Source organism: Oncorhynchus mykiss, chromosome Y, assembly GCF_013265735.2.
Source record: "Oncorhynchus mykiss isolate Arlee chromosome Y, USDA_OmykA_1.1, whole genome shotgun sequence".
Classification (NCBI taxonomy): domain Eukaryota; kingdom Metazoa; phylum Chordata; class Actinopteri; order Salmoniformes; family Salmonidae; genus Oncorhynchus; species Oncorhynchus mykiss.
In genome coordinates, this window is record NC_048593.1 from 37630035 (window position 1) to 37657031 (window position 26997).

The 26997-nt window shown below is 42.1% G+C and overlaps 1 protein-coding gene across 5 annotated transcripts; it reads right to left on the reverse strand.

The window, feature by feature from the left end:
* Nucleotides 1-734: 734 nt before the first annotated feature.
* Nucleotides 735-26518, reverse strand: LOC110510233 (dnaJ homolog subfamily C member 3). 5 transcript variants are annotated; one of them, XM_036967347.1, is made up of 12 exons: nucleotides 26108-26518; nucleotides 20845-20952; nucleotides 9837-9994; nucleotides 7718-7792; nucleotides 7239-7382; nucleotides 6562-6743; nucleotides 5393-5512; nucleotides 4115-4220; nucleotides 3501-3621; nucleotides 2933-3065; nucleotides 1955-2087; nucleotides 735-1108 (listed from the first exon to the last, which is right to left on the reverse strand). In XM_036967347.1, the coding sequence occupies exons 1-12, from the start codon at nucleotides 26190-26192 to the stop codon at nucleotides 1082-1084; spliced, it is 1392 nt and encodes a 463-aa protein (XP_036823242.1). In that variant the 5' UTR covers nucleotides 26193-26518; the 3' UTR covers nucleotides 735-1081. The 5 variants fall into 5 exon arrangements, with proteins under 5 accessions (XP_036823242.1, XP_036823238.1, XP_036823241.1 ...); XM_036967343.1 differs by having other exon boundaries at nucleotides 1939-2087; XM_036967346.1 differs by lacking the exon at nucleotides 26108-26518 and adding an exon at nucleotides 25644-25881 and having other exon boundaries at nucleotides 1939-2087.
* Nucleotides 26519-26997: the final 479 nt, after the last annotated feature.

Below are 26997 nucleotides of genomic sequence, written 5' to 3' on the forward strand. Positions count from 1 at the left end.
GGGGAATTGTTAGATAACTTGTTAGATATTACTGCACTGTTGGAACTAGAAGCACAAGCATTTCCCTACACTCACATTAACATCTGATAACATGTGAATGTGACCAATAACATTTGATTTGATTTTGATTTGATTCCACTCCAACCAGGTCATCGGAAGGGTTCAGCCAACGAAGTTGAAAGTCCCACCCATTTGACTACATTAAAATGGTCTAAGTCCTCAAATGGCACTGCCAATGCTAAAACTGCCTTTTGGCAACTAGAGGCATCTATCATTCTCTATGGTGATTGGATACACAACCAGGAAGGATTAAGTCACTAAATATTTCACAACACCTGTTGTGTCAATTAAGTAGATTCAAGGGTATATTCAGTGGAGAACGTTGAAAACTTTGCAGATAGAAATATAACAAACAGAACAGACACTTAATATTGTTTGTGTGGTGAAGAGAACAAACATCTCGTATAAAACATTCTGAAAGCATCTCTGATTGTAATCTGTTTGAATAGCTTGGGTGTCATTCTGAATCTGCTTTTATGCGACTTGAGCTTGGCCTAGCGTTATTAAATAAATGGAGAAACAGTCCAGCACCCAGGCTCTTCTAGCAGAGCAAAAACCAAAACATGCTATGCTGCTACCAAAACAAGCCCTTCGAGAAAGAATGAGGCGGAAGAAAATGGCACAACCACAAAGCAAAAGTAGCAGATCAACATACTAAAGAACAACAACATGGGTAGTTTGAGGAATGTAATGACAGCATGAACAGCCTGGGTCTAGATGGGAGGACTGAACAGCACACCTATACAGGACTTTGTGTCTTTGACCACTCGGGTGAAAAATTCCAGTTGGTCCAGAACAGAGTGGTACGTATTGCACTTAAATGTACACAAGAGGGCAAATGTCAGTGGTACGCATGTCAGTCTCTCCAGGCTCAACGTTGAGGAGAGATTGACTGTATCGCAACTATTGGTCTTTGTGTTGAGGTGTTGATGCGTTAAAATGTACCAAACTTGTCTGTTCAAGCAGTTGGTACACAGGTCGGACACTCAGTACAACAGAAGACATGCAATCAGAGGCCTCTTCACAGTCCCCAGGTCCTGAAGAGAGGCTGGGAAACGCACATAGAGCAATGATGACTACATGGAACTCTCTGCCAAGCCAGGTAACTCAAGATAGCAATAAAAGAATACTTTAAAACCCAGATAAAAGAACACCTTACGGCATGACGGTTACTGTGAAGAGACAGAATATATATATTTTGCATTGTATTATGTAGTACTAGTGGTGGAACTTGAAGTGGTAGTTGCCGCCGGACTCAAACAGGTTAAAGTGGAAGGGCCATCCCTGGCCACCCTGACCCCCTCCTCCACCCTGACCCCCTCCTCCACCCTGACCCCCTCCTCCACCCTGACCCCCTCCTCCACTCTGACCCCCTCCTCCACTCTGACCCCCTCCTCCACTCTGACCTCCTCCTCCACCCTGACCTCCTCCTCCACCCTGACCCCCTCCTCCACCCTGACCTCCTCCTCCACTCTGACCTCCTCCTCCACCCTGACCTCCTCCTCCACCCTGACCCCCTCCTCCACCCTGACCCCCTCCTCCACCCTGACCTCCTCCTCCACTCTGACCCCCTCCTCCACCCTGACCTCCTCCTCCACCCTGACCCCCTCCTCCACCCTGACCTCCTCCTCCACCCTGCAGGCTCACTGGGTCCAGGGATCAAACTTCCGAGTCAAACTTCTTACGCATTTCTACAGGGGAATGGAGAGACATGTGAATAAACAACAAGTTTATCCTGTTTCCGGCTCTGCTTTCAACACATTTTGATTGCTGAAAACTTGTGACAGGATGTCCTCATACTCCAAATAGGTCACAGCTTCCTAAATACAATCATACTAGGCTTGATCAACATTATCAGGTGCATATACATTACAGTACCTGGGTTGGTGAGCACCTTTTTTGCAGAGGTGATGTCATTGAACCGTTTCCCTGCCTTCCTCTTCTCCCAATCCACTCTGTACTTGTCAGGATGCCACTTTCTGGCCTGCTGCCTGTATGCATGGATTATTTCCTCTTTGTTGGCACTCCTGGAGAAAAATAACATAAAGGTCAAAGCTTGTTTGATTACAAGGAGTAAATGCATTCCAATTTCCCTGAAGTGATCACAGGAGGTTGGTGAAAAGAATAGCATAGAAATTACATAGCATAGAAACAATTTCAAAAGAATGAACTTTTCCCTTGTCCAATCGCTTGTAGATCACATAGAGACAGATCACATAGAGACAGATCACATATAGACAGATCACATATAGACAGATCACATATAGACAGATCACATAGAGACAGATCACATAGACAGATCACATAGACAGATCACATATAGACAGATCACATATAGACAGATCACATAGACAGATCACATATAGACAGATCACAGAGAGACAGATCACATAGAGACAGATCACATATAGACAGATCACATAGACAGATCACAGAGACAGATCACATAGAGACAGATCACATAGAGACAGATCACATAGAGACAGATCACATATAGACAGATCACATATAGACAGATCACATAGAGACAGATCACATTTAGACAGATCACATATAGACAGATCACATAGAGACAGATCACATAGAGACAGATCACATATAGACAGATCACATAGAGACAGATCACATAGAGACAGATCACATAGAGACAGATCACATAGAGACAGATCACATAGAGACAGATCACATAGAGACAGATCACATAGAGACAGATCACATAGAGACAGATCACATATAGACAGATCACATATAGACAGATCACATAGAGACAGATCACATAGAGACAGATCACATATAGACAGATCACATATAGACAGGAATTATGTTTTGAAGAAGTATTTGAACACGGTTCCATTCTCTAGGTCGGACATACCTTTCGACACCTAGGATCTTATAATAGTCTTTCTTTGGGGTGAACTTGAGCAGTGCCTGGGCTCGCTTTAAACCATCCCTGATCTCATTGTTCTCCTTGTCAAACTCCATCGCTTCCTCGTAGTCTTCCACCGCTAAGGAGGGGTAAATAAAAAAAGGCAGAGAATTTGGCTGTGCAGTAATTAGGACTTACATTTAAATGTTTAGTCATTTAGCAGATGCTTTTATCCAGAGCAACTTACAGTTCAATTAATCTATGTGGTTGTCTCACCATTCATCAGGAGAGACAACCACATACTGTATCACAGTCAGAGTAAGTACATGTTTAGTAAGTAGCGATCAGTAAAGTCCGAGCTAGTCAGGGTGGAAAAAAAGTCAAGTGCAAGTGTCAGTTCAGGCTCCTGGCTATAAACACAGGGTTTACATGGCAGGTGTGGGAGTCCCTGAGCTACAACAATCCCACAAGTAAATAAAGCCAGAGTACTTGAGGGAGTTAAAAACAATGCGACAAATTGCTTTCATTCCATGTCATCGTTCCCTATGCTACAGTGACAGCATGGTGAAAGTACCTTCACCGTAGTCCCGGTTGAGGATGAAGGCCTCAGCTCTGTCTCGAAGGATGTTGATGTTGCGTGGATCTCTCTGGTGGGCTTCAGAGCAGATGTCTATTGCCTTAGCAGCCATCTTTTCCTGGTGGAGAATAATGGAGCAACGTACATATATAAAGCATTGTAACTGGGTGGTTCGAGCCCTGAATGCTGATTGGCTGACAGCCGTGGTATATCAGACATGTATTTTTACTGCTCTAATTATGTTGATAACCAGTTTATAATAGCAATAATGTTGCACCTCGGGGGTTTGTGACGGCTAAGGACTCCGTGTTGTGTCGTGCATAAGAACAGCCCTTAGCCGTGGTATATTGGCCATACTATATACCACACCATCTCGGGTCTTATTGCTTAATTATTAGTGGTTCCCAGTCCATTTGTAATTACTTAATCATTAAGTAATATACTTTTTAAAACGTTTTCGAAATCAGTAGCTGTGAAAGTAGTTCTGAGAATTTGATCACACTACCAATTAATTTCTGAATTTAGAACAGGCCAAGCTATTTCTATCAAATGACTATGGCTGAGGCTATGGCAACGGCACAATTCATCTGTTTCTATGTGATGGGACCCACCTTGACCAGGCAGAAGCAGATCCTCTCTTTTGCCTTATTGGTGTAGTAGGGGACATTAGGTTCTGTCTTCATCACTGACTCATAGTTGGATATGGCCATTTGATACCTGAGGACAAAATATTCAATAATACATTTTCATTTTAGGGCAAGAAGAATTAAACAATAGTCATAACTAAAATCAATCAAAGTGGATACAAATAGAATAAGTTTAGTGATAAAACTGTCAAAGAAACCTGAGAAGAAACCTAAAATATAAAACTGTCAAAGGAACAAAAAAGGACTGAAATATAAAACTCACATAGGGACTGACACACAAGTCCACATTTAGGGTGGCCCTATCGCCTGGGGCAAGTGAACTGAGCAGGAATTTGAGCTCTGACGATGCCCCGTTGCGTAGGTGTAAAAAATAACAAATACAATTTGTACTAGTGAAAACAACCAAACTGCAAAGAATTCCATTAGCCTTAAAGGGATACTTCGGGATTTTGGCAATAAGGCCCTTTATCTACTTACCCAGAGACAGATGAACTGATAGGCACCATTTTTATGTCTCTGTGTCCAGTATGAAGGGAGTTGGGACATATTTTTGCGAGCCAATGGTAACTAGCATTAGCACAATTACTGGAAGTCTATGGGTATCTAGCATTGGCTTGTGAAACTACCTCTAACTTTCGTCATACTGGAAACAGAGACATAAACATTGTTAAACTGATCTTTCTGGTTCTTCCCCATTCTTCAAGTGAAAGACAAACAATGTATGGCATTTATGGCAGTCGGGGAAGAGTTTCCTCAGATAAAAAGAACTCCAGTTTTGATCGTTCCTATTCCTCCCCTATGTGTAGGTGAAAGGCATAGAGCGTGTTGTACATTGAATGTCCAAAACATTAAGAACTTTCCATGACAGAATGACCAGGAGAGTGCTATGATCCCTTATTGATGTCACTTGTTAAATCCACTTCAATCAGTGTAGATGAAGGGGAGGAGACAGGTTTAAAGAAAGATTTCTAAGCCTTGAGACAATTGAGACATGGATTGTGTATGTGTGCCATTCAGAGGGTAAATGGGCAAGACAAAAGACCAGTGTACCGGTTAGAGTTTGTCAAGAACTGCAAGGCTACTGGGTTTTTCACGCTCAGCAGTTTCCCGTGTGTATCAAGAATGGTCCACCACCCAAAGGACATCTAAACAACTTGACACAACATTTTCGGGCAAGTGATCATACTCTTCAGGCAACCAAAAGACAACTGAAATGTTCACACTAGATGCAGTAGTACGGACCTCTCCTCCTTGATGTGCTCCTCGGCAGAGTCCAGCTGCTTGATGAGCTTCTTCACCTGTTTGAAGTGGGACAAACACTTCTTGTCATCCTGGTTCAGCTTCAGACACTCCCGGACGTGACTGCAGAAGGAGAGGAAAGAGATTTACACAATGTGTTTAAAAGTTTGGGGTCACTTAGAAATGTCCTTGTTTTTTTTAAAAGAAAAGCACATTTTTTGTCCATTGAAATAACATAAAATTGATCAGAAATACAGTGTCGACATTGTTAATGTTGTAAATGACTATTGTAGCTGGAAACGGCTAATTTTGTTTTGGAATATGACCTGATTATTATTATTTATCCCTGCTGGTAATCAATGAATGTTTCAACATCTTGGCCATGTTCTGTTATAATCTCCACCCGGCACAACCAGAAGAGGACTGGCCACCCCTCATAGCCTGGTTCCTCTCTAGGTTTCTTCCTAGGTTCTGGCCTTTTTAGGGAGTTTTTCCTAGCCACCGTACTTCTACACCTGCATTGCTTGCTGTTTGGGTTTTTAGGCTGGGTTTCTGTACAGCACTTTGAGATATCAGCTGATGTAAGAAGGCTTTATAAATACATTTGATTGATTGATTAAGGGTAAATGTCAAATTTCAGTAAAAAAAAAACAAACATTTGCAAACATTTCTAAAAACCTGTTTTTCCTTTGTCATTATGGGGTATTGTGTGTAGATTGATTTAAATGTTTTAAATTTAACCTTTATCTAACTGGGTAAGTCAGTTAAGAACAAATTCTTATTTACAATGACGGCCTACTGGCCGAACAGTGAGTTAACTGCCTTGTTCAGGAGCAGAACGACAGATTTTTATCTTGTCAGCTCGGGGATTCGATCCAGCAACCTTTCGGTTAACTAGTCCAACGCTCTAACCACTAAGCTACCTGCCGCCCCAAATTGATAAGGGGGAAAAAACAATTTAATACATTTTAGAATAAGGCTGTAACGTAACAAAATGTGGAAAAAGTCTAATGCACAAATGCACCGTTTTCAAAAGACACAGTGTGCATTCTTTACCAACTGTCAAACTTCAAGTGTCCCAAAACCTCTTCATTTATATGTATTTTCTTGATAAATGTGGGTGGTTGTTTGTTTAATCACTCTTCCCTATTACTAATTCCTAGTGAGCGTACCCTATTGACTCCTTGTTCTCCCCCAGGCTATAGTGCAGGGTACTGAGCTTGAGGAAGGCAGCACGGTTGTCATTCCTCAGCCAGGCGGTGGGAGTCAGGTCCTGGATGGCCTTCCTGGTGTTTCCCAGGTGGATGTAGCATTCAGCCCGGAGCTCCAGAGACTCAGGGTCCCAGGGGGACAGCTTTTGGAAAAAGGAAGGTAGGGTCAGTGGTGTGAATTTGACCTTTTTATAATTTGATACAAAGACTGTTGAAGTATAATACAGCACTGTTTGATGATGAAGGTATTGTTTAGGAAAATAGACCTTACTTTCAATCCTTCGACGAGGCCCTGTGTCTAACCTGTACCTCCACCACCAGGCCCAACAACTAGGCACTGTGGCGGAGCTAACCCCTACCTCCATGACCAGGCCCAATGCCTAGGTCAGCGCTAATCTGTACCTCCACCACCAGGCCCAACAACTAGGCACTGTGGCGGAGCTAACCCCTACCTCCATAACCAGGCCCAATGCCTAGGTCAGCGCTAATCTGTACCTCCACCACCAGGCCCAACGACTAGGCACTGTGGCGGAGCTAACCCCTACCTCCATGACCAGGCCCAATGCCTAGGTCAGCGCTAACCTGTACCTCCACCACCAGGCCCAACGACTAGGCACTGTGGCGGAGCTAACCCCTACCACTAAAACCCGATCCAACACATTGATGGTGGTCCTGTAGTCTCTTCTGTGGTGGGTCGCGTGGGCCTTTTCCTGCAGCTCCTCCAGCTCGTTGGCCCTCATCAGCTGGTGCCGCGCCTCATCCTGGTCAGGGGAGCGCTGCAGCTGAGGAGGAGAAAAATAAAAAAAAGGTCAAGTTTCTGAAGCAAATATAAATAAATACATAATAGCACACAACTCATATCAAGTTTCATATAACCCTTCAGATTTCCTTTACTTTGCCCACATCACATAACTGCAACTACAAAAGGATAATGAATGAGAAAATAAATGAACGGCAATATGAGACAGCAAGAGGATGTGATGGTATGAGCATTGGAAAAAATATACAGCGGTGAGATTTTGATTGACAGAAGGATAAGGTGCATCTAGACATAGAAAAAATATATTATTCTAGTAGTAGCATTCTAGTAGTTATATTTCTATGTATCAAGACTTACCACAGCCTGAAAGTTCTCCCGGGCCATCTGGGTGTTGCCCATCTTTAGGAAGATATTCCCCATCTGCAGTCTGGCCTGAAAACATGGAGAGGGGGAGAAATAGAGAGAAAAAGAGAGGTGGTAGTGGTAGTGGTGGTAGTAGAGGCAGTAGTAGTGGTAGTAGTGGTGGTAGAGGCAGTAGTAGTGGTAGTAGTGGTGGTAGTAGTAGTAGGGGTAGTGGTGGTAGTAGTAGTAGTAGTAGTGGTGGTAGAGGCAGTAGTAGTGGTAGTAGTAGTAGGGGTAGTAGTGGTAGTAGTAGTAGGGGTAGTGGTGGTAGTAGTAGTAGTGTTGGTAGTGGTAGTTGTAGTAGTAGTAGTAGTAGTGGTAGTAGTAGTGGTGGTAGTAGTGGTGGTGGTGGTAGTAGTGGCAGTGGTAGTAGTAGTGGCAGTAGTAGTAATAGTAGTGGCAGTAGTAGTAGTAGTGGCAGTAGTAGTAGTAGCGGCAGTAGTGGTAGTGGCAGTAGTAGTAGTAGTAGTAGTAGTAGTAGTAGTAGTAGTAGTAGTGGCAGTAGTAGTAGTAGTGGTAGTGGCAGTAGTAGTAGTAGTAGTAGTAGTAGTAGTAGTAGTAGTAGTAATAATGGTAGTGGCAGTGGTGGTAGTCGTAGTAATAGTAGTGGCAGTAGCAGTAGTAGTGGCAGTAGCAGTAGTAGTGGCAGTAGTGGTAGTAGTGGCAGTAGTAGTAGTAGTGGCAGTAGTAGTAGTAGTGGCAGTAGTAGTAGTAGTGACAGTAGTGGTAGTGGCAGTAGTAGTAGTAGTAGTGGTAGTAGTAGTAGTGGCAGTAGTAGTAATAGTAGTGGCAGTAGTAGTAGTAGTAGTGGCAGTAGCAGTAGTAGTAATAGTAGTGGCAGTAGTAGTAGTAGTAGTAGTAGTGGCAGTAGCAGTAGTAGTAATAGTAGTGGCAGTAGTAGTAGTAGTAGTGGCAGTAGTAGTAATAGTAGTGGCAGTAGTAGTAGTAGTGGCAGTAGTAGTAATAGTAGTGGCAGTAGTAGTAGTAGTGGCAGTAGTAGTAGTAGTAGTAGTGGCAGTAGTAGTAATAGTAGTAGTAGTAGTGGCAGTAGCAGTAATAGTAGTGGCAGTAGTAGTAGTAGTAGTAGTAGTGGCAGTAGTAGTAATAGTAGTGGCAGTAGTAGTAGTAGTGGCAGTAGTAGTAGTAGTGGCAGTAGTAGTAATAGTAGTGGCAGTAGTAGTAGTAGTGGCAGTAGTAGTAGTAGTAGTGGCAGTAGTAGTAGTAGTAGTAGTGGCAGTAGTAGTAGTAGTAGTAGTAGTTGTGGCAGTAGTAGTAGTAGTAGTAGTAGTGGCAGTAGTAGTAGTAGTAGTAGTAGTGGCAGTAGCAGTAGTAGTAGTAGTAGTAGTAGTAGTAGTAGTAGTAGTAGTAGTAGTAGTGGCAGTAGTAGTAGTAGTAGTAGTAGTGGCAGTAGCAGTAGTAGTAGTAGTAGTAGTAGTAGTGGCAGTAGCAGTAGTAGTAGTAGTGGCAGTAGTAGTAGTAGTAGTAGTAGTGGCAGTAGTAGTAGTAGTAGTAGTAGGGGTAGTAGTAGTGGCAGTAGCAGTAGTAGTAGTAGTGGCAGTAGTAGTAGTAGTAGTAGTAGTGGCAGTAGCAGTAGTAGTAGTAGTGGCAGTAGTAGTAGTAGTAGTAGTGGCAGTAGTAGTAGTAGTAGTAGTAGTAGTGGCAGTAGTAGTAGTAGTAGTAGTGGCAGTAGTAGTAGTAGTAGTAGTAGTGGCAGTAGTAGTAGCAGTAGTAGTGGTAGTAGTAGTAATAGTAGTGGCAGTAGTAGTGGTAGTAGTAGTAATAGTAGTGGCAGTAGTAGTAGTAGTAGTAGTAGTGGCAGTAGTAGTAGTAGTAATAGTAGTGGCAGTAGTAGTAATAGTAGTGGCAGTAGTAGTAGTAGTAGTGGCAGTAGTAGTAGTAGTAGTAGTAAAGTAAGTCAGTGACAGACAGAAAGAGAAAGATAGATACAGGTAAAAAGGCAGAGATAGATGGAGAAAGAGCGTTAATAACAATACCACAACATTGTTGTCCATAACCGTGGCTTGTCATGAAACAGAGATTATGTTATTGTTGACAATTGTCCATGTCCACTCACAATGAGGTCATCTGGTTTGAGTCGGATAGCTCTGGTCAGGTCCGACAGGGCTGACTTGGACTTCCCCATTGCCAGAAACACAGCTGCCCGCTCATAGTAGGTCAGGTAGAGATGTTGGATCTTGATATGAACCATTTCATTGCAGGAGGAAATTGATCCTGCAGCAGGAAGATTTGAAAGGTCTATTTAATATTTAGAATCACGGCTAGGGAGCTGCTGTAAGTCATGTTTTACAGGTCTACTGGGAGTCAGTTCAAGTAGCCTATGTAGGCTACATGTGTCTCATGTGAATTCAAATAAATTGACAATATTTGTAAGGGGTAGAGGTATTTTTCATTAGGGATTTGTTTTTTTTTGTACAATTGGTTTATTATATGTTTTAGGCAAGCAATAGGCAAAATACATTAATACATGTCTCAGTCCCTGAGTGGTCCAGTGGGTACAGTCAGTGACAACGGCACACATATGTCAGGGTAGGCATGGGTTCGAATTCAAATCGGGCCCACTGCCCTTTTTGGAGGAACTAGTACTTTTCTAGTTACTTTCAGTGGGCTGTACTTGTACTCTTATGTAATTTCTGAAGGAAGTAACTTACCTTTTACTCCGATAGATTTTACCAAATCACTTCAGTTTCATAGATTTATATTATTATACCATTGCTGTCGGATGAAAACCATTTTTTATTTTTATACATGAATCGATACGATTGTCCAATATGTTTGTCTTGGGTTCTTAGCCAGAGACACTTTAATTATCTTCTGCCTTTCTAATACTATATTTCTGGAGTAAGATAAGTATTTATAAGATATAATTCTGCTCTAGAAATTGTGTTGTGGACAAGTGCAAATCAAATCCTTCACGACTGGACTAAAATGTAATCTGCTCGAGGGGGTACTCAACTGGCCTCTCCATCACGACGTCCCCTGAATGCCCATCTGCTAGTCGCGGCTCGCTAGCTGCTAGCCGTGGCCTGCTAGCTGTCTAGAGAACATTGGACTGTCAGCTGTATAGATCCACCTGCCAATTTCCTTGACCACTATACCTATTTTGCCAATTGGACTTGGATCCCTCTGCTACGCGGCACCCTACTAATCCATCACGACTGGTCTATCGACGCCACCGCACGCGGAGGCTAAAACAGACTTCCTCCATTGAGACGTCCCTCTAAGGCCCTTCCGCTAGCTTGTAGCCCCGACCTGCTAGCTGTCTGAATCACTGTCTCCAGCCAGCCCAACCACTCACTGGACCCCTATTGATCACCCGGCTACGCATGCATCTCCCTAATATCAATATGCCTTGTCCATTACTGTCCTGGTTAGAGATTCATGTCTTATTTCACTGTAGAGCCTCTAGCCCTGCTCAATATGCCCTAACCTACCATTTAGTTCCACCTCCCACATATGCAGTGACATCACCTGGTTTAAACATCTCTAGAGACAATATCTCTCTTATCATTACACAATGAACAGGTTTACCTCTACTGTATCCACATCCTACCATACCTTTGTCTGTATATTATGCCTTGAATCTATTCTATCGCGCCCAGAAACCTGCTCCTTTTACTCTCTCTTCTGAACGTAATAGACAACCAGTTCTGATAGCATTTAGCCGTACCCTTATCCTACTCCTCCTCTGTTTCTCTGGTGATGTAGAGGTTAATCCAGGCCCTGCAGTGCCTAGCTCCACTCATACTCCACAGGTGCTCTCATTTGTTGACTTCTGTAACCGTAAAAGCCTTGGTTTCATGCATGATATCATTAGAAGCCTACTCCCTAAGTTGTTTTATTCAGTGCTTTAGCACACTCTGCCAACCCGGATGTCCTAGCAGTATCTGAATCCTGGTTTAGGAAGACCACCAAAAACCCTGAAATTTCCATCCATAACTATAACATTTTCCGACAAGATAGAACTGCCAAAGGGGCGGATTGCAATCTACTGCAGAGATAGCCTGCAGAGTTCTGTCTTCCTATCCAGGCCTGTACCCAAACAATTCGAGCTTCTATTTTTAAAAATCCACCTTTCCAGAAACAAGTTTCTCACGGTTGCCACTTGCTATAGACCACCCTCTGCCCCCAGCTGTGCCCTGGACACCATATGTGAATTGATTGCCCAACCATCTAACTTCAGAACTTGTGCTGCTAGGTGACCTGTGACATGCTTAACACTCTGGGCCATCCTACAATCTAAGCTTGATGCACTCAATCTCACACAAATTATCAATGAACCCACCAGAAAACAACCCCAAATCTGTAAACACGTGCACCCTCATAGATATCATCCTAACCAACTTGCCCTCCAAATACACCTCTGCTGTTTTCAACCAAGATCACAGAAATCACTGCCTTATTGCCTGTATCCGTAATGGGTCTGCGGTCAAACGACCGCCCCTCATCACTGTCAAACGCTCCCTAAAACACTTTCAGCGAGCAGGCCTTTCTAATCAACCTGGCCCGGGTATCCTGAAAGGATATTGACCTCATCCCGTCAGTAGAGGATGCCTGGTTAATCTTTAAAAGTGCCTTCCTCACCATCTTAAATAAGCATGCCACATTGAAAAAATTTAGAACCAGGAACAGATATAGCCCTTGGTTCTCTCCAGACCTGACTGACCTCGACCAGCACAAAAACATCCTGTGGCATTCTGCATTAGCATCGAATAACCTCTGGGTTATGCAACTTTTCAGGGAAGTTAGGAACAAACATACACAGGCAGTTAGGAAAGCTAAGGCCAGCTTTTTCAAGCAGAAATGTGCATCCTGAAGCACAAACTCAAAAACGTTCTGGGATACAGTAAATTCCATGGAGAATAAGAGCACCTCCTCCCAGCTGCCCACTGCACTGAGGCTAGGAAACACTGTCACCACAGATAAATCCACTATAACTGAGAATTTCAATAAGCATTTTTCTACAGCTGGATATGCTTTCCACCTGGCTACCCCAACCCCAATCAACACCACCTAAAGCAACTCGCCCAAGCCTCCCGCATTTCTCCTTCACCCAAATCCAGATAGCTGATGTTCTGAAAGAGCGGCAAAATCTGGACCCTTACAAATCAGCAGGGCTAGACAATCTGGACCCCCTCTTTCTAAAATGATCTGCCGAAATTGTTGTAACCCCTATTACTAGCCAATTCAACCCCTCTTTCGTATCGTCTGAGATTCCCATAGATTGGAAAGCAGCTGCGGTCATCCCCCTCTTCAAAGGGGGAGACACTCGAGACCCAAACTGCTACAGACCTATATCTATCTTACCCTGCCTTTCTAAGGTCTTCGAAAGCCAAGTTAACAAACAGATTTCCGACCATTTCGAATCCCACCGTACCTTCTCCGCTATGCAATCTGGTTTCCGAGCTGGTCATGGGTGGACCTCAGCCACGCTCAAGGTCCTAAACGATATCATAACCGCCATCGATAAGAGACATTACTGTGCAGCAGTATTCATCGACCTGGCTAAGGCTTTCGACTCTGTCAATCACAAAATTCTTATTGGTAGACTCAACAGCCTTGGTTTCTCAAATGATTGCCTCACCTGTTTCACCAACTACTTCTCTGATAGAGTTCAGTGTGTCAAATCGGTCGGGTTGACTCTTTTCTTTGTATATATCAACGATGTCGCTCATGCTGCGTGAACGACACCGTTCTGTATACATCTGGCCCTTCTTTGGACACTGTGTTAACAAACCTCCAAACAAGCTTCAATTCCATACAACCCTCCTTCCGTGGCCTCCAACTGCTCTTAAACACTTGTAAAACTAAATGCATGCTCTTCAACCGATCGCAGCTCACACCTACCCGCCCGACTAGCATCACTACTCTGGACGGTTCTGACTTAGACTATGTGGACAACTACAAATACCTAGGTGGCTGTCTAGACTGTAAACATCCTTCCAGACTCATTGTAGCATTTCCAATCCAAAATTAAATCTAGAATCAGCTTCCTATTTCACAACAAAGCCTCCTTCACTCACATTGCCAAACATACCCTCGTAAAACTGACTATCCTACCGATCCTCGACTTCGGCGATGTCATTTACAAAATAGCCTCCAACACTCTATTCAACAAATTGGATCCAGTCTATCACAGTGCCATCCGTTTTGTCACCAAAGCCCCATATACCACCCACCACTGCGACCTGTATGCTCTCGTCGGCTGGCCCTCGCTACATATTCGTCGCCAGACCCACTGGCTCCAGGTCATCTATAAGTCTTTGCTAAGTAAAGCTCCGCCTTATCTCAGCTCACTGGTCACCATAACAACACCCACCCGTAGCACGCGCACCAGCAGGTATATCTCATTGGTCATCCCCAAAGCCAACACCTCTTTGGCTGCCTTTCCTTCCAGTTCTCTGCTGCTTTTGTTTAGAAGGGATACAGCTTTTGTCAAAAATGTACTTTTAGCAGTAGGTTAGGAGAATTAACGTAGCAGGTTAGGAGGAGTAGGTTAAGAAAAGGGTTAGGGTTAGTTGAAATACAACAAAAAACATGTTTTTACATCAATTTAATTCCATTGTGAAATGTCTGATTTACATTCTATTAACATGATTGATAGTCACATTTCAGGATTGATCGTTTGACTGTTGTAACACTTACCTGCTCATTCTGATTTAAAAAATATAACGTCACACTTGGTGTATATATTTTTTAATGCATTCACCATCACAGGTACTTGAAATTATAGTGAAATGTATTGTCAATAATGCTATTGAAATTGTACAATTATTACAATGTCTCAAATACCATATAACTTTTCATGAAATTGTGCACATTTATAGATATTAAGTCAATTGAATTGAATGACCGTAACTGAACAGCCTATGGACTTAGTTTGACGTCAGTCTTCATTGGAGAGTACCTGTGCTGGGGGACATCTGCTTTAATGATAAATTAATTTCAAATAAATTGCACAAACGGTAGATTATCGGTTTTCACACCTTTCATTATGTGACTATTTGATACGCTAATGGTAGCCTACAAAATGTAGCCTATAGGAATATAATGAAATAACAAGGGGCCTATTGCAACCATCGATGGTGCTAGATTATCACCAGTTGATGTCTTGTTAAACCATCAATATGCACTAAATTCACCCCCACAGCTGATCTCAATGACAACTATTATTGTTCACCTCTACCACTCCCTAAAAGATTATGTCGGTGTTACCTTAGTCAGAGATCTGTATTTAATGGTGAGATGGTCATGTCCCAAAAAGCAGGTGACAAGCTTAGGTCTGCATATTAAGCCCATAGGAACGCAGATACTTGCAACCAAAGTCTTTCAAGATATGTTCGCCTTTTGGTTGGTACTTTCATCAGAACAATTTAGTCCTCTTTAGTCCTCTTTAACAGACTAAGGGCCATGTATTTATTTGATAAGCATTCTGTACAAAAAAATGTTAAGTATTTCCTTGTTTACCACAGCAATTTACCCAACACTTTGTTGGAATGGAAATAATGTTGCTGTACTGTTATTTTATTTGTTTACCACTTGCCTGTTTTGCATGTTTTGCAGGCCGTCATTGAAAATAAGAATTTGTTCTTAACTGACTTGCCTAGTTAAATAAAGGCAACAAAAAAAAAAAAATGTTATTTTGGTTTTAATACGTGTCACATATCAGTTTAAAAACAAAGTCAAAAACTAAATAAAAAATCATTGAGTTAATAAAGCCGCAAACATGGTCTCTTTTTTGCTTTCTTGAGTAAGGCATCTCCAAAATGCAGGTGTTTCAGCCCAGCTCAGTGCTTTCTGTGGTGGGGCATCAAGCGGAAAATCCGGAGTATAGGGGTTGGTAATCTTCTCTAGTTGCGCCATGATTGGCTCAGTGTTCTGTCAGTCATGGGGACACTACGTCACAGCCAAGTCTAAGGGTAGAGCTCGAAAAATTAAGGCCCTTTGGTGCTGCCATAGAGTTACATTAGAAGTGCCCATCCAAGACGTCAAATCACGTTATATCTACACTAGCTTTGGTTGGACTGATCATAATTTCAAAAATCTTAGCTAGGAGTCAGCATCATGAATCAAGTCAACAATCTACTGGCACATCCTTATTAATCCTTGTCATATGAAGATAATAATTAAGAGAAATTATAGATAAAACGTATCAGTGCTCATCGGCCATAAACATTACACAACAAGTTGGAAATCGCAAATTCAACAATGAGTGGTTTGGAAGGAATCAGTGGCTAACTGCAAGCATTGCAAAGAAATCACTTGCCTGCTATTCAGTGGAGAGGATGTGTGGTCCAAGTCTGGGTATAAGGGTCTCTTTTCCAAGCTTAAATTGATAAACATTTAACATTGGCCATGCTGTCAATGAAGCATGATTTGTGCCGTGTTCAAAACAACTGTAAACTCTGAACTGGGAAATCTGACTGCAGTGAGTTCAAGACAACTGGGAACTTGGGAAAAAGCGAGCTCTGACTGGGAAAATACCTTTTGAACGGTCATCCATCAGAATTCTAAAATCGGGAACACTGGCCTCTTTTTAGAGCTACGACCTGAAGATCACTGACGTCATCATGATTCCACCTTGTTTTTATTCTGAGTTTCCAGTTGTCTTGAAAGCACCAAAAATACAGAGAATGCCAGACTTTGATGACAAAGTTTGATGACAAAATTTGCCCACGAAGGACCGCCGCGCCAGCTTCCTGTTCAAGTGAGCACAGCACAACAAGGTGAGTCCAAACATGTATTCTATGCTGCTGCATAAATTATGTAATATGCCAGGAAGATAGTATTACTCTCTCCACTACAGTATACATAAGTGTATGTTGTGTAGTAAGCTGTTAGTAGCCCATGTGCCTCACCCTAATAATTTGGTCTAGTTTCCCCTCTTCATTTTGCCCCCCCCCCCCCCCCCCTTAATTTTTCCTACTTCTGACTTGGTGGTGCACATGTAGCCTATAACCTGTTTTAGAGAAATGTAATCATTGACTATTGTAAGAGCTTTCATTGTCTGCTTATATGCCCCCTTTATTTATCCTGCGGTTCTGACTTGGTGTACAGGGAGAATGGCCCATGTTCTGAATTCTGTAGCTGTACATTTCAAAAGTGCTTAACAAATAGTTATATTGACTACCACCTTCCTAGCTCGCTAATTAATGTCTTAATCCAAATTACAGATTGCCTCTTATCCACTTGTCGTCCCCTTATGCCATAGTTTGTACATCTCAATAGTCAGTAGAAACCACATTTGTTTAAGCAATTCAGCCATATCAGCTATGTTTTTTTAAAGGCAGTAAATGAGGCTAACTAAACTGTTTCACTGCCAGACAAGGCTCTGCTGAAAAATCAAATGTATATATATATATATATATATACATATAGCCCTTCTTACATTAGCTGATATCTCAAAGTGCTGTACGAAAACCCAGCCTAAAACCCCAAACAGCAAGCAATGCAGGTGTAGAAGCACGGTGGCTAGGAAAAACACCCTAGAAAGTCCAAAACCTAGGAAGAAACCTAGAGAGGAACCAGGCTTTGAGGGGTGGCCAGTCCTCTTCTGGCTGTGCCAGGTGGAGATTATAACAGAACATGGCCAAGATGTTCAAATGTTCATAAATGACCAGCATGGTCAAATAATAATAATATATATTATGCCAGGTGCAGCAGTGATAAGTGATGAGATGTTGGGACCGCTGTTGGGTCTCTGCTGTTGGGACAGCTTCACAGTAACAGTTTGTGGGCACCGTTTGTCACCGTTATAGTGCAATTGATGTATTGTTAAGTGTTGTGTAATGGCTTTGCTGGCAATCATCCCACATTTTTTTGTTTATCTTTGCCCCATCAAGATGTACAGTGCCTTGCGAAAGTATTCGGCCCCCTTGAACTTTGCGACCTTTTGCCACATTTCAGGCTTCAAACATAAAGATATAAAACTGTATTTTTTGTGAAGAATCAACAACAAGTGGGACACAATCATGAAGTGGAACGACATTTATTAGATATTTCAAACTTTTTTAACAATTCAAAAACTGAAAAATTGGGCGTGCAAAATTATTCAGCCCACTTAAGTTAATACTTTGTAGCGACACCTTTTGCTGCGAATACAGCTGTAAGTCGCTTGGGGTATGTCTCTATCAGTTTTGCACATCGAGAGACTGAAATTTTTTCCCATTCCTCCTTGCAAAACAGCTCGAGCTCAGTGAGGTTGGATGGAGAGCATTTGTGAACAGCAGTTTTCAGTTCTTTCCACAGATTCTCGATTGGATTCAGGTCTGGACTTTGACTTGGCCATTCTAACACCTGGATATGTTTATTTTTGAACCATTCCATTGTAGATTTTGCTTTATGTTTTGGATCATTGTCTTGTTGGAAGACAAATCTCCGTCCCAGTCTCAGGTCTTTTGCAGACTCCATCAGGTTTTCTTCCAGAATGGTCCTGTATTTGGCTCCATCCATCTTCCCATCAATTTTAACCATCTTCCCTGTCCCTGCTGAAGAAAAGCAGGCCCAAACCATGATGCTGCCACCACCATGTTTGACAGTGGGGATGGTGTGTTCATGGAGATGAGCTGTGTTGCTTTTACGCCAAACATAACGTTTTGCATTGTTGCCAAAAATTTCAATTTTGGTTTCATCTGACCAGAGCACCTTCTTCCACATGTTTGGTGTGTCTCCCAGGTGGCTTGTGGCAAACTTTAAACAACACTTTTTATGGATATCTTTAAGAAATGGCTTTCTTCTTGCCACTCTTCCATAAAGGCCAGATTTGTGCAATATACGACTGATTGTTGTCCTATGGACAGAGTCTCCCACCTCAGCTGTAGATCTCTGCAGTTCATCCAGAGTGATCATGGGCCTCCTGGCTGCATCTCTGATCAGTCTTCTCCTTGTATGAGCTGAAAGTTTAGAGGGACGGCCAGGTCTTGGTAGATTTGCAGTGGTCTGATACTCCTTCCATTTCAATATTATCGCTTGCACAGTGCTCCTTGGGATGTTTAAAGCTTGGGAAATCTTTTTGTATCCAAATCTGGCTTTAAACTTCTTCACAACAGTATCTCGGACCTGCCTGGTGTGTTCCTTGTTCTTCATGATGCTCTCTGCGCTTTTAACGGACCTCTGAGACTATCACAGTGCAGGTGCATTTACACGGAGACTTGATTACACAAAGGTGGATTGTATTTGTCCTCATTAGTCATTTAGGATCATTCAGAGATCCTCACTGAACTTCTGGAGAGAGTTTGCTGCACTGAAAGTAAAGGGGCTGAATAATTTTGCACGCCCAATTTTTCAGTTTTTGAATTGTTAAAAAAGTTTGAAATATCCAATAAATGTCGTTCCACTTCATGATTGTGTCCCACTTGTTGATTCTTCACAAAAAAATACAGTTTTATATCTTTATGTTTGAAGCCTGAAATGTGGCAAAAGGTCGCAAAGTTCAAGGGGGCCGAATACTTTCGCAAGGCACTGTACATGCTAAAATCACCACTGGTGTCTGCTATGGTCATTTCTTATAAAGAAAAAATATATATTTGAAATGTGTAACTACATCAAGTCAATCTGGAGAATGCGTTATCTGTGCCAGAACGGCTTGGGCCGGAATCAAACCCATACCGACAAGGTAGGCCTATATGTGCATGCTGAAGGCAGTGGTCCTAACTGCTAGACTAGACCATCCCAGGACAATGATTGAACTACATTTTGACAGTTCATTTACAACCTTAGGATACACTAGACACGTATGTCGTAGCCTAGTGGAGACCAATAACTATCTTGTCTTATTGAGCTGTATAAAACAACAGTTGCTGATATGTACGGCTGCATTTCAGATACATGTGTGAACCACCGGCTCGATTCAGTCTTACAGTATGTAGCAAAATTTGAAATTTTATTTTTTTACATTAGATAAAGTAGAGACTCAGAGCTAGAAAATGGTATATCATACACTACAGCTGAGGAACAATGGGAAAGTCATTCTGCTTTGAAAGTTGATAAACTTGTAAGCCAACTTTTGAGTAAAGGGCCGTTCTATGTTTTGGTAAACCTAATGGAGAACTCTTTGTCTACACCCATTCAGCATCGTTCACACCCTCTTAAGCCTCAGCACCACCCATCTCTTTAAGGATTCACATGTGAGGCCCTGTACTAAACAACCAAAGATGTCAAGAATAAACATTGATTTATACTAAGTCTATTATACCCTCCATCTACCATCTCAGCCAATCACGGCTAGCGGCTAGCGGGAAGGTTCCTCCCTTTTTCCGTGGCTAAACCAACTAGGCTCCTAATTTAACCATTTTATTTGTATTTACAGACGACATACAAGTTTCTTATTAAGGCACATAAAAGTTAACACGTTCCAAAAGGAGTTTCTGTGAGAAAAAAAACGCAATTTGATTTAAAAAAATTACGTTTATGTTCAACTGCCTCTCCTGTGAGGTAGTGATGCGCGACATACGCCTAGTTTCCTGAAACGAGTCACATTTTTGTAAATTTGAAGTTGCAGTAATAGGACCTAGTCCTATAGCATTTGTGGGAGCAAGAGAGAACATTATTTTAAGATAGCGAATCCTGATCCCAATGACTCGACTGCCCCCGAAATAGAGAGAAAGAGAACTGCTCATTTGAATTTCCAGATGCACGGGGAAAATTCTCCTCACACAAAAGAGTGATAAAATGAAGATCCAACATCTGTAGTTTTAAGTCTCCCTCTGAGGGAAGGCATAGGGTTAAACACAGTAGGTTATCACATAGTTTATATCTAGCTATTTTCATGTAGCTATATTGATTATATGGCTATCCATCAACTGAAAGTGTGTGGGTTTAAATGTTCAATGTGTTTATCTAAGTGAATAGATGAAAGAGTGAAGGGAGAAAGACATCAGAAAGGGATCCATGAAAAAGTCGATGTACAATGATCCATCCTCTGGAAAGACTTACGCAATGCGGTAGCAGCCCGATTTATTTTTGAGAGAGCGTACAGACGGAGGGAGAGAAGCACAAACAGACTACAAGCAGACATCTAAAAAATGTTGGAGTTGTGATGACGTGTGTCTGATTGGTAACCTTACCCACTGCAGAGTGGTAGTGGGACAGGGCCCCAGCAAGTTGACCAGATTCCAACAGTTTACGGCCCATCTCACGGTGTTTCTCAATCTCCACGTTATCCCCCGAGACACCTGAAACACAATAGTTTGTGTGAGCCTCTTTGGAAGCCCACAAAGCAACACATATAGCTAGCTCAGCTAACCACATAGAAACAGACTTTAATGCAGGAAACAGTGTGTGTTCTGGAGATCTGTTGCCATTTTAACTGTCGACATGCATTCCTCCCTCCAGATGTAAATCAAGGGCTTTGTTTGTAAAGGGAATATTCAAAAGACAAGTTTGAAAACCAGCAATACCCAAAGGGTTTGGGTAAAGTTAGTAGCAAGCAATGAGGGCACACAGCTAGCTTTGGGACACAACATCGGGAGTCTGTGTATTGGTTTGACTCGCCGAGTTCTGCATCGTTCTGGTGTGTGGCAACGGAAAATAACCCTACCAAAACATACCCAGCTTCACCAAAAAAAAAACATTTCCTCTCAACAAAAGCATATGTATAATCTCTAGAAACTCTACTTGCCAGACGTAAAGTGAAATGTGTCTCTCACTATCAAATAAACATTTGAATACAACTTTTGTCCAAACCACATTCCTGCTGTCTAAACAAAGGTAGGAAGTCTCGTCTCACTGTAGGTGTGGTTCGGAGAAAACTTGGATTCTGACGTTTATTTGATAGCGAGATTATACATATGCTTTTGTTGACAGGACATTTTTTGGTGCAGACGGCTATATTGTGGTATGGTTATTTTCAGTGGGGTAAAGTACTTCAGTAAAAATCTTTAAAGTACTACTTCAGTACTTTACTGTTTATATTTTTGAAAACATATACTTCACTGCATTTTTAAAGACAATAATGTACTTTTTACGCCATTCTTTTTCCCTGACAACCAAAAGTACTTGTTACATTTTGAATGCTTAGCAGGACAGGAAAATTGTGAAAGTCACGCACTTATCAAGAGAACATCCCTGTTCATCCCTACTGCCTCCGATCTGGCAGACTCACTAACAGGGTTGTCATTTCTAGCTACATTTTGAGACCAATGACCACTCAAAACCCACCCAAAAAGCCTGAAAACTAGACCAAATTAAAAAAAAGAGCTGCCATATTTATACAATAAACTCCTTTTTCGTTATTAAGAAGGAATATATAACGATGTTAGAAGCAAAATGTGGATTTAATTAAAATAATTATTGCTGGCTATGAGATGATGTAATGAAGGAACTTGAATATGTCTCAAGATAAAAGATACTTCGCCCTTATTCATTCTTAAAAGTCTGTTTTAAGATAGCTAATTGATCCATAGTATGACTTGTTTGATTTGAATTTTAGGACCCCTTAAAGAATAAATATATATATATATGCAGTACCAGCAAGCAAAGTAGTGTGACAAAAAACAACAAGAGTTACACAAAAATAAACATACAGTCAATAACACAATAGATTTAAGTAGAGATACTGGGGTGCAAAAGAGCAAGAGGGTAAGTAATAATATGGGGATGAGGTAGTTGGGTGGGCTATTTACAGATTGGCTGTGTGCAGGTACAGTGATCAGTAAGCTGCTCTTACAGCTGATGCTTAAAGTTAGAGAGGGAGATAGAAGTCTCCAGCTTCAGAGATTTTTGCAATTCAGTCCAGCCATTGGCAGCAGAGAACTGGAAGGAAAGGCGGCCAAATTAAGTGTTGGCTTTGGAGATGACCAGCGCACTTTACCTGCTGGAGTGCGTGCTACGGGTGGGTGTTGCTATGGTGACCAGTGAGCTGAGATAAGGCGGGGCATTACCTAGCAAAGACTTATAGATGACCTGGAGCCAGTGGGTTTGGCGACGGATATGTAGTGAGGGCCAGCCAACGAGAGCATACAGGTCGTAGTGGTGGGTAGTATATGGGGCTTTGGTGACAAAACGGATGGCACTGTGATAGACTGTATCCAGCTTGTTGAGTAGAGTGTTGGAGGCTATTTTGTAAATGACATCGCCGAAGTCAAGGATCAGTAGGATAGTCAGTTTTACTATGGTATTGTGACAAAAACCGAAAAGGATCGTGCCGATCCTCTACATGGGAAGACAACTCTGCTACAGGATATCCAGGGGACCTCATGGAACCATGGACTACACCTACTGATACTGGACACCAGGGGGAGACAAAGGAGACACCAATCATAGACTTCTCTCAGGTGAGACTTGAAAAACCACCCCCAACAGTGGAAACAACCAGCTGGTATCACCAAGTGGAATCTACTTATCAGAACACGGAAGCAGAGCTATGGGCGTCAGTATCTGTGAATTAGACTTAGAAAGGTGAATCAGAATGATGTAATAAGAGAGCTACGAGTGCGCAGTCTAACAGAGCTAACATTGTGCAGTGTGGTCCAGCGTACTTCCCCGTAAAAAAGTATATAAAGAGAGTAAAGCTCATAAGGAGGCATGAATCTCACTGACATATGAGACAGACTTCATATGGAGAATCATCATAGGTAAATGTACTATTGCACTATACTCTGTTTGACAGACTTAAACAATATTCAAGAACTGGTTAAATTTTGCTTAAGTATTAATTGGATCACTAACTGCCTGGTTGAGCTCTGTGAACCCGAAACTGAGTCTCTGAAACACAGGGGTCCAGACACCTCTTGATCACAGACAAAGCGGCATTCGCACAGTGACACATCAGGTCCAGAAGTGACTAACAATTTAAAGAAACGGCCAAATACCAGTCATAGTAATATTGAGTCTATACACAGAGTTGGAAGTGAATAGTGGTAAGGGATTGGAATTCAGAATCTAGTATTATTACGGAGAGAATATCAATCACGGGAAAGTGACCAAGGGGCGGAGCATTTAAGGTAATTTAACCATTTTTGCTATTTAGTCAATATTTTTAAAAGTGTTAACGCATTTAAAGTTTTGCAATAATATCTGGCATAGCTTAAAGCATTAATTAAGGATTGATTGAGCATTATTGTTGTATTGAGAAACTGTATAACCATTGAATTGTAATGATGTGTATAAGACAAAAAACAGAGTGACTTAATAAAAGCTTGAAACTTTGACAACTAGGCCAGATTAACGGTTGAAGAGAATGCATTTAGTTTTACTAGCATTTAAAAGCAGTTGGAGGCCACTGAAGGAGTGTTGTATGGCATTGAAGCTTGTTTGGAGGTTTGTTAGCACAGTGTCCAAAGAAGGGCCAGAAGTATACAGAATGGTGTCGTCTGCGTAGAGGTGGAACTGAGAATCAGCAGCAGCAAAAGTGACATCATTGATATATACAGAGAAAAGAGTCAGCCTGAGAATTAAACCCTGTGGCACCCCCATAGAGACTGCCAGAGGTCCGGACCTAGGCCCTCCGATTTGACACACTGAACTCTATCTGATAATTAGTCGGTGAACCAGGCGAGGCAGTCATTTGACAAGACAATTGACAGTCCCACAAACCCAAAACAGATGGGATGGCGTATCTCTGCAGAATGCTGTGGTAGCCATGCTGGTTAAGTGTGCATTGAATTATAAATAAATCACTGACAGTGTCACCAGCAAAGCACCCCCACACCATCACACCTCCTTCTCCATACTTCATTGGGAACTACACATGCGGAGATCATCCACTCACCTACTCTGCATCTCACATAGACACGGCGGTTGGAACCAGAAATCTCCAATTTGGACTCCAGATCAAAGAACAAATTTCCACCGATCTAATAACCATTGCTCATTTTTCTTGGCCCAAGCAAGTCTCTTCTTGTTATTGGTGAGCTAACTCTGGGTCTTCCTTTCCTGTGGCAGTCCTCATGACAGCCAGGTAACTCTAATGAACTGATCCTCTGCAGTAGAGCTAACTCTGGGTCTTCCTTTCCTGTGGCGGCCTCATGACAGCCAGTTTCATCATAGCGCTTGATGGTTTTTGCGACTGCACTTGGAAGAAACTTTTAAAGTCCTTGAAATTTTCCAGATTGACTGACCTTCATGTCTTAAAGTAACGCTAGACTGTCATTTATCGTTGCTTATTTGAGCTGTTCTTGCCATAATATGGACTTGGTCTTTTACCAAATAGGGCTTTCTTCTGTATACCAGCCCTACCTTCTCACAACCCAACGGATTGTCTTTCCTACCCTACCAGCTAACGATGTCATTCTTCTGTGAGCTGCTCCATGCCGCAAACTTTTGCTGGCTGCAGACGATATTCCGCTGAAACAGGGCTGTGTGCTGCACTCATGTGAATATATTTCACCTGCTTTTTGATTCTGTAGGCGACTTTTGTGTATGATCTCTATTGTACTACATAATTAATAAGTAGTAAACCTCCACTACACTACTTTGATACGCAACAGAAGGGTTTAAGAAGTGAGTATAGGCAATGCCCACTGAAAAAAAATGGGTATAAGGGTGTATAACTACTTATAGCTTCCACCACACCACTGGCCCTTTGTTATTTACACAAAGTGCACTCTCCTCCGTCATTGCGCTGGTATTATGGTTGCTGTCAGTGTTGCCAACTTAGCGACTTTGTCACTATATTTAGCGAGTATTCAGACCCCTCTAGCGACACATTTTCAAAAAAAGTTACTAGCGACAAATCTAGAGACCTTTTCTGGTGTTATTGGAGACTTTTGGAGACTGATGTGAAAGCATGTATCGTTCTTACTCTTCTCAGCGAGCAGAGGATGCTGCCGTGGGCCCCACCCGTCCCAAAGCACTCACAGGTGGCCCAGTCCCAGAAGAAAGTTCATTTGTAGTTCTAAACATATTTAGGGTGTTTTTTACTCACTTTCTGTTTCTCCCACGACCTTACTCCTCTCTCCTACAGAGTCCATCACAATTACATGGCCAATTCAGCAAATTAGGCGATGAAGTCCTTTAGCAACTTCTAGCGACTTTTAGGACTGCCAATAGCTACTTTCCTTACTGATGAGTTGGCAACACTGTCCGTTCAGTATCACGAGCCTGGTCCAATAGGTAGGATCGCTACTGCGCAAACAGGTCTTCCATTAACTAATAGTGAGCGCGCAACTTTACAGCAAAGTTTGAGGTTATTTTTTAATTAAAGTAACGGACTGTAGCCTAATGTTACGAGTAATATAGAAATCCCACGTTTAAATAGGCATTAAGAACATTGTTAAAGAAAGGAGTGAATATATTTGACCTGGGCCCCGAGTCCATACAAGACCGAGTAAAAATCTATCCGACACAGAGTTAAGACCGAGACACTCAATACTGCTGGTCTTGTCTTACCGTCCAACTGGAAGTCCAGAATGACACAGAGCAGTGAAAAGTAAAATTGGACCCAGCTGAGACCTTTCCATCGACCCGGCTTCATTGTTCAAGGTACTTCACTTCTCCACGTTTCTGTAGTGATGGGACGATTGACACCTGAGCTCCGATGCCAATAGATCCAGTTTTCAAAACACTAACGTTACAATACGACAACGTATTGATAGTGAAGTTATGTTTGATACCGGAGCTCCGAGGCATGCGTCGAAATCGCTAAGCAGTTTATTTCATAGCAGTGTGCTGATGCATGTATCTGCTTTATCAGAAGTACGTTATAAAATACCAAAGTTTCGTTTCGTCAAACCAATTAGGTGGTGGTTCGGTATTGGTTTCGGTAGAAGACAAGGCTACACAATATTTTTGACAACCAGATGTCACTAGTGCAGTGATTCTCAACTGGGGGGTCGCGACCCCCATGGGGGTCATGGGATAATAATAATGCCACAAAGAACGTTTACATATATCGCGCATTACTCATCTCATATGTATATACTGTATCCTTCACTAACTATTCTTTACAATCTGTTGCATCTTAGCCGCTCTGTCACTGCTTTAAACATTATTTTGAAAAGGGAACCACCGCACCGAAACTTTCATTTTGAAAGAATACCGCCGCACCACTATTGTTGCTGACTTAACACATCCAGTGCGTCCGTCCGCAGTGGTGAAATGACAAGCTATGTTCGGACTCCGAGGCTTTTCGCGCTGCACTCACTCACTGACCAATACAATAATGTTCTCGACACACACACACACACACACACACACACACACAATGAAATTACAGATTTCGACACACACACACACACACACACATTTCGCTACACCCGCAACCACATCTGCTAAATATG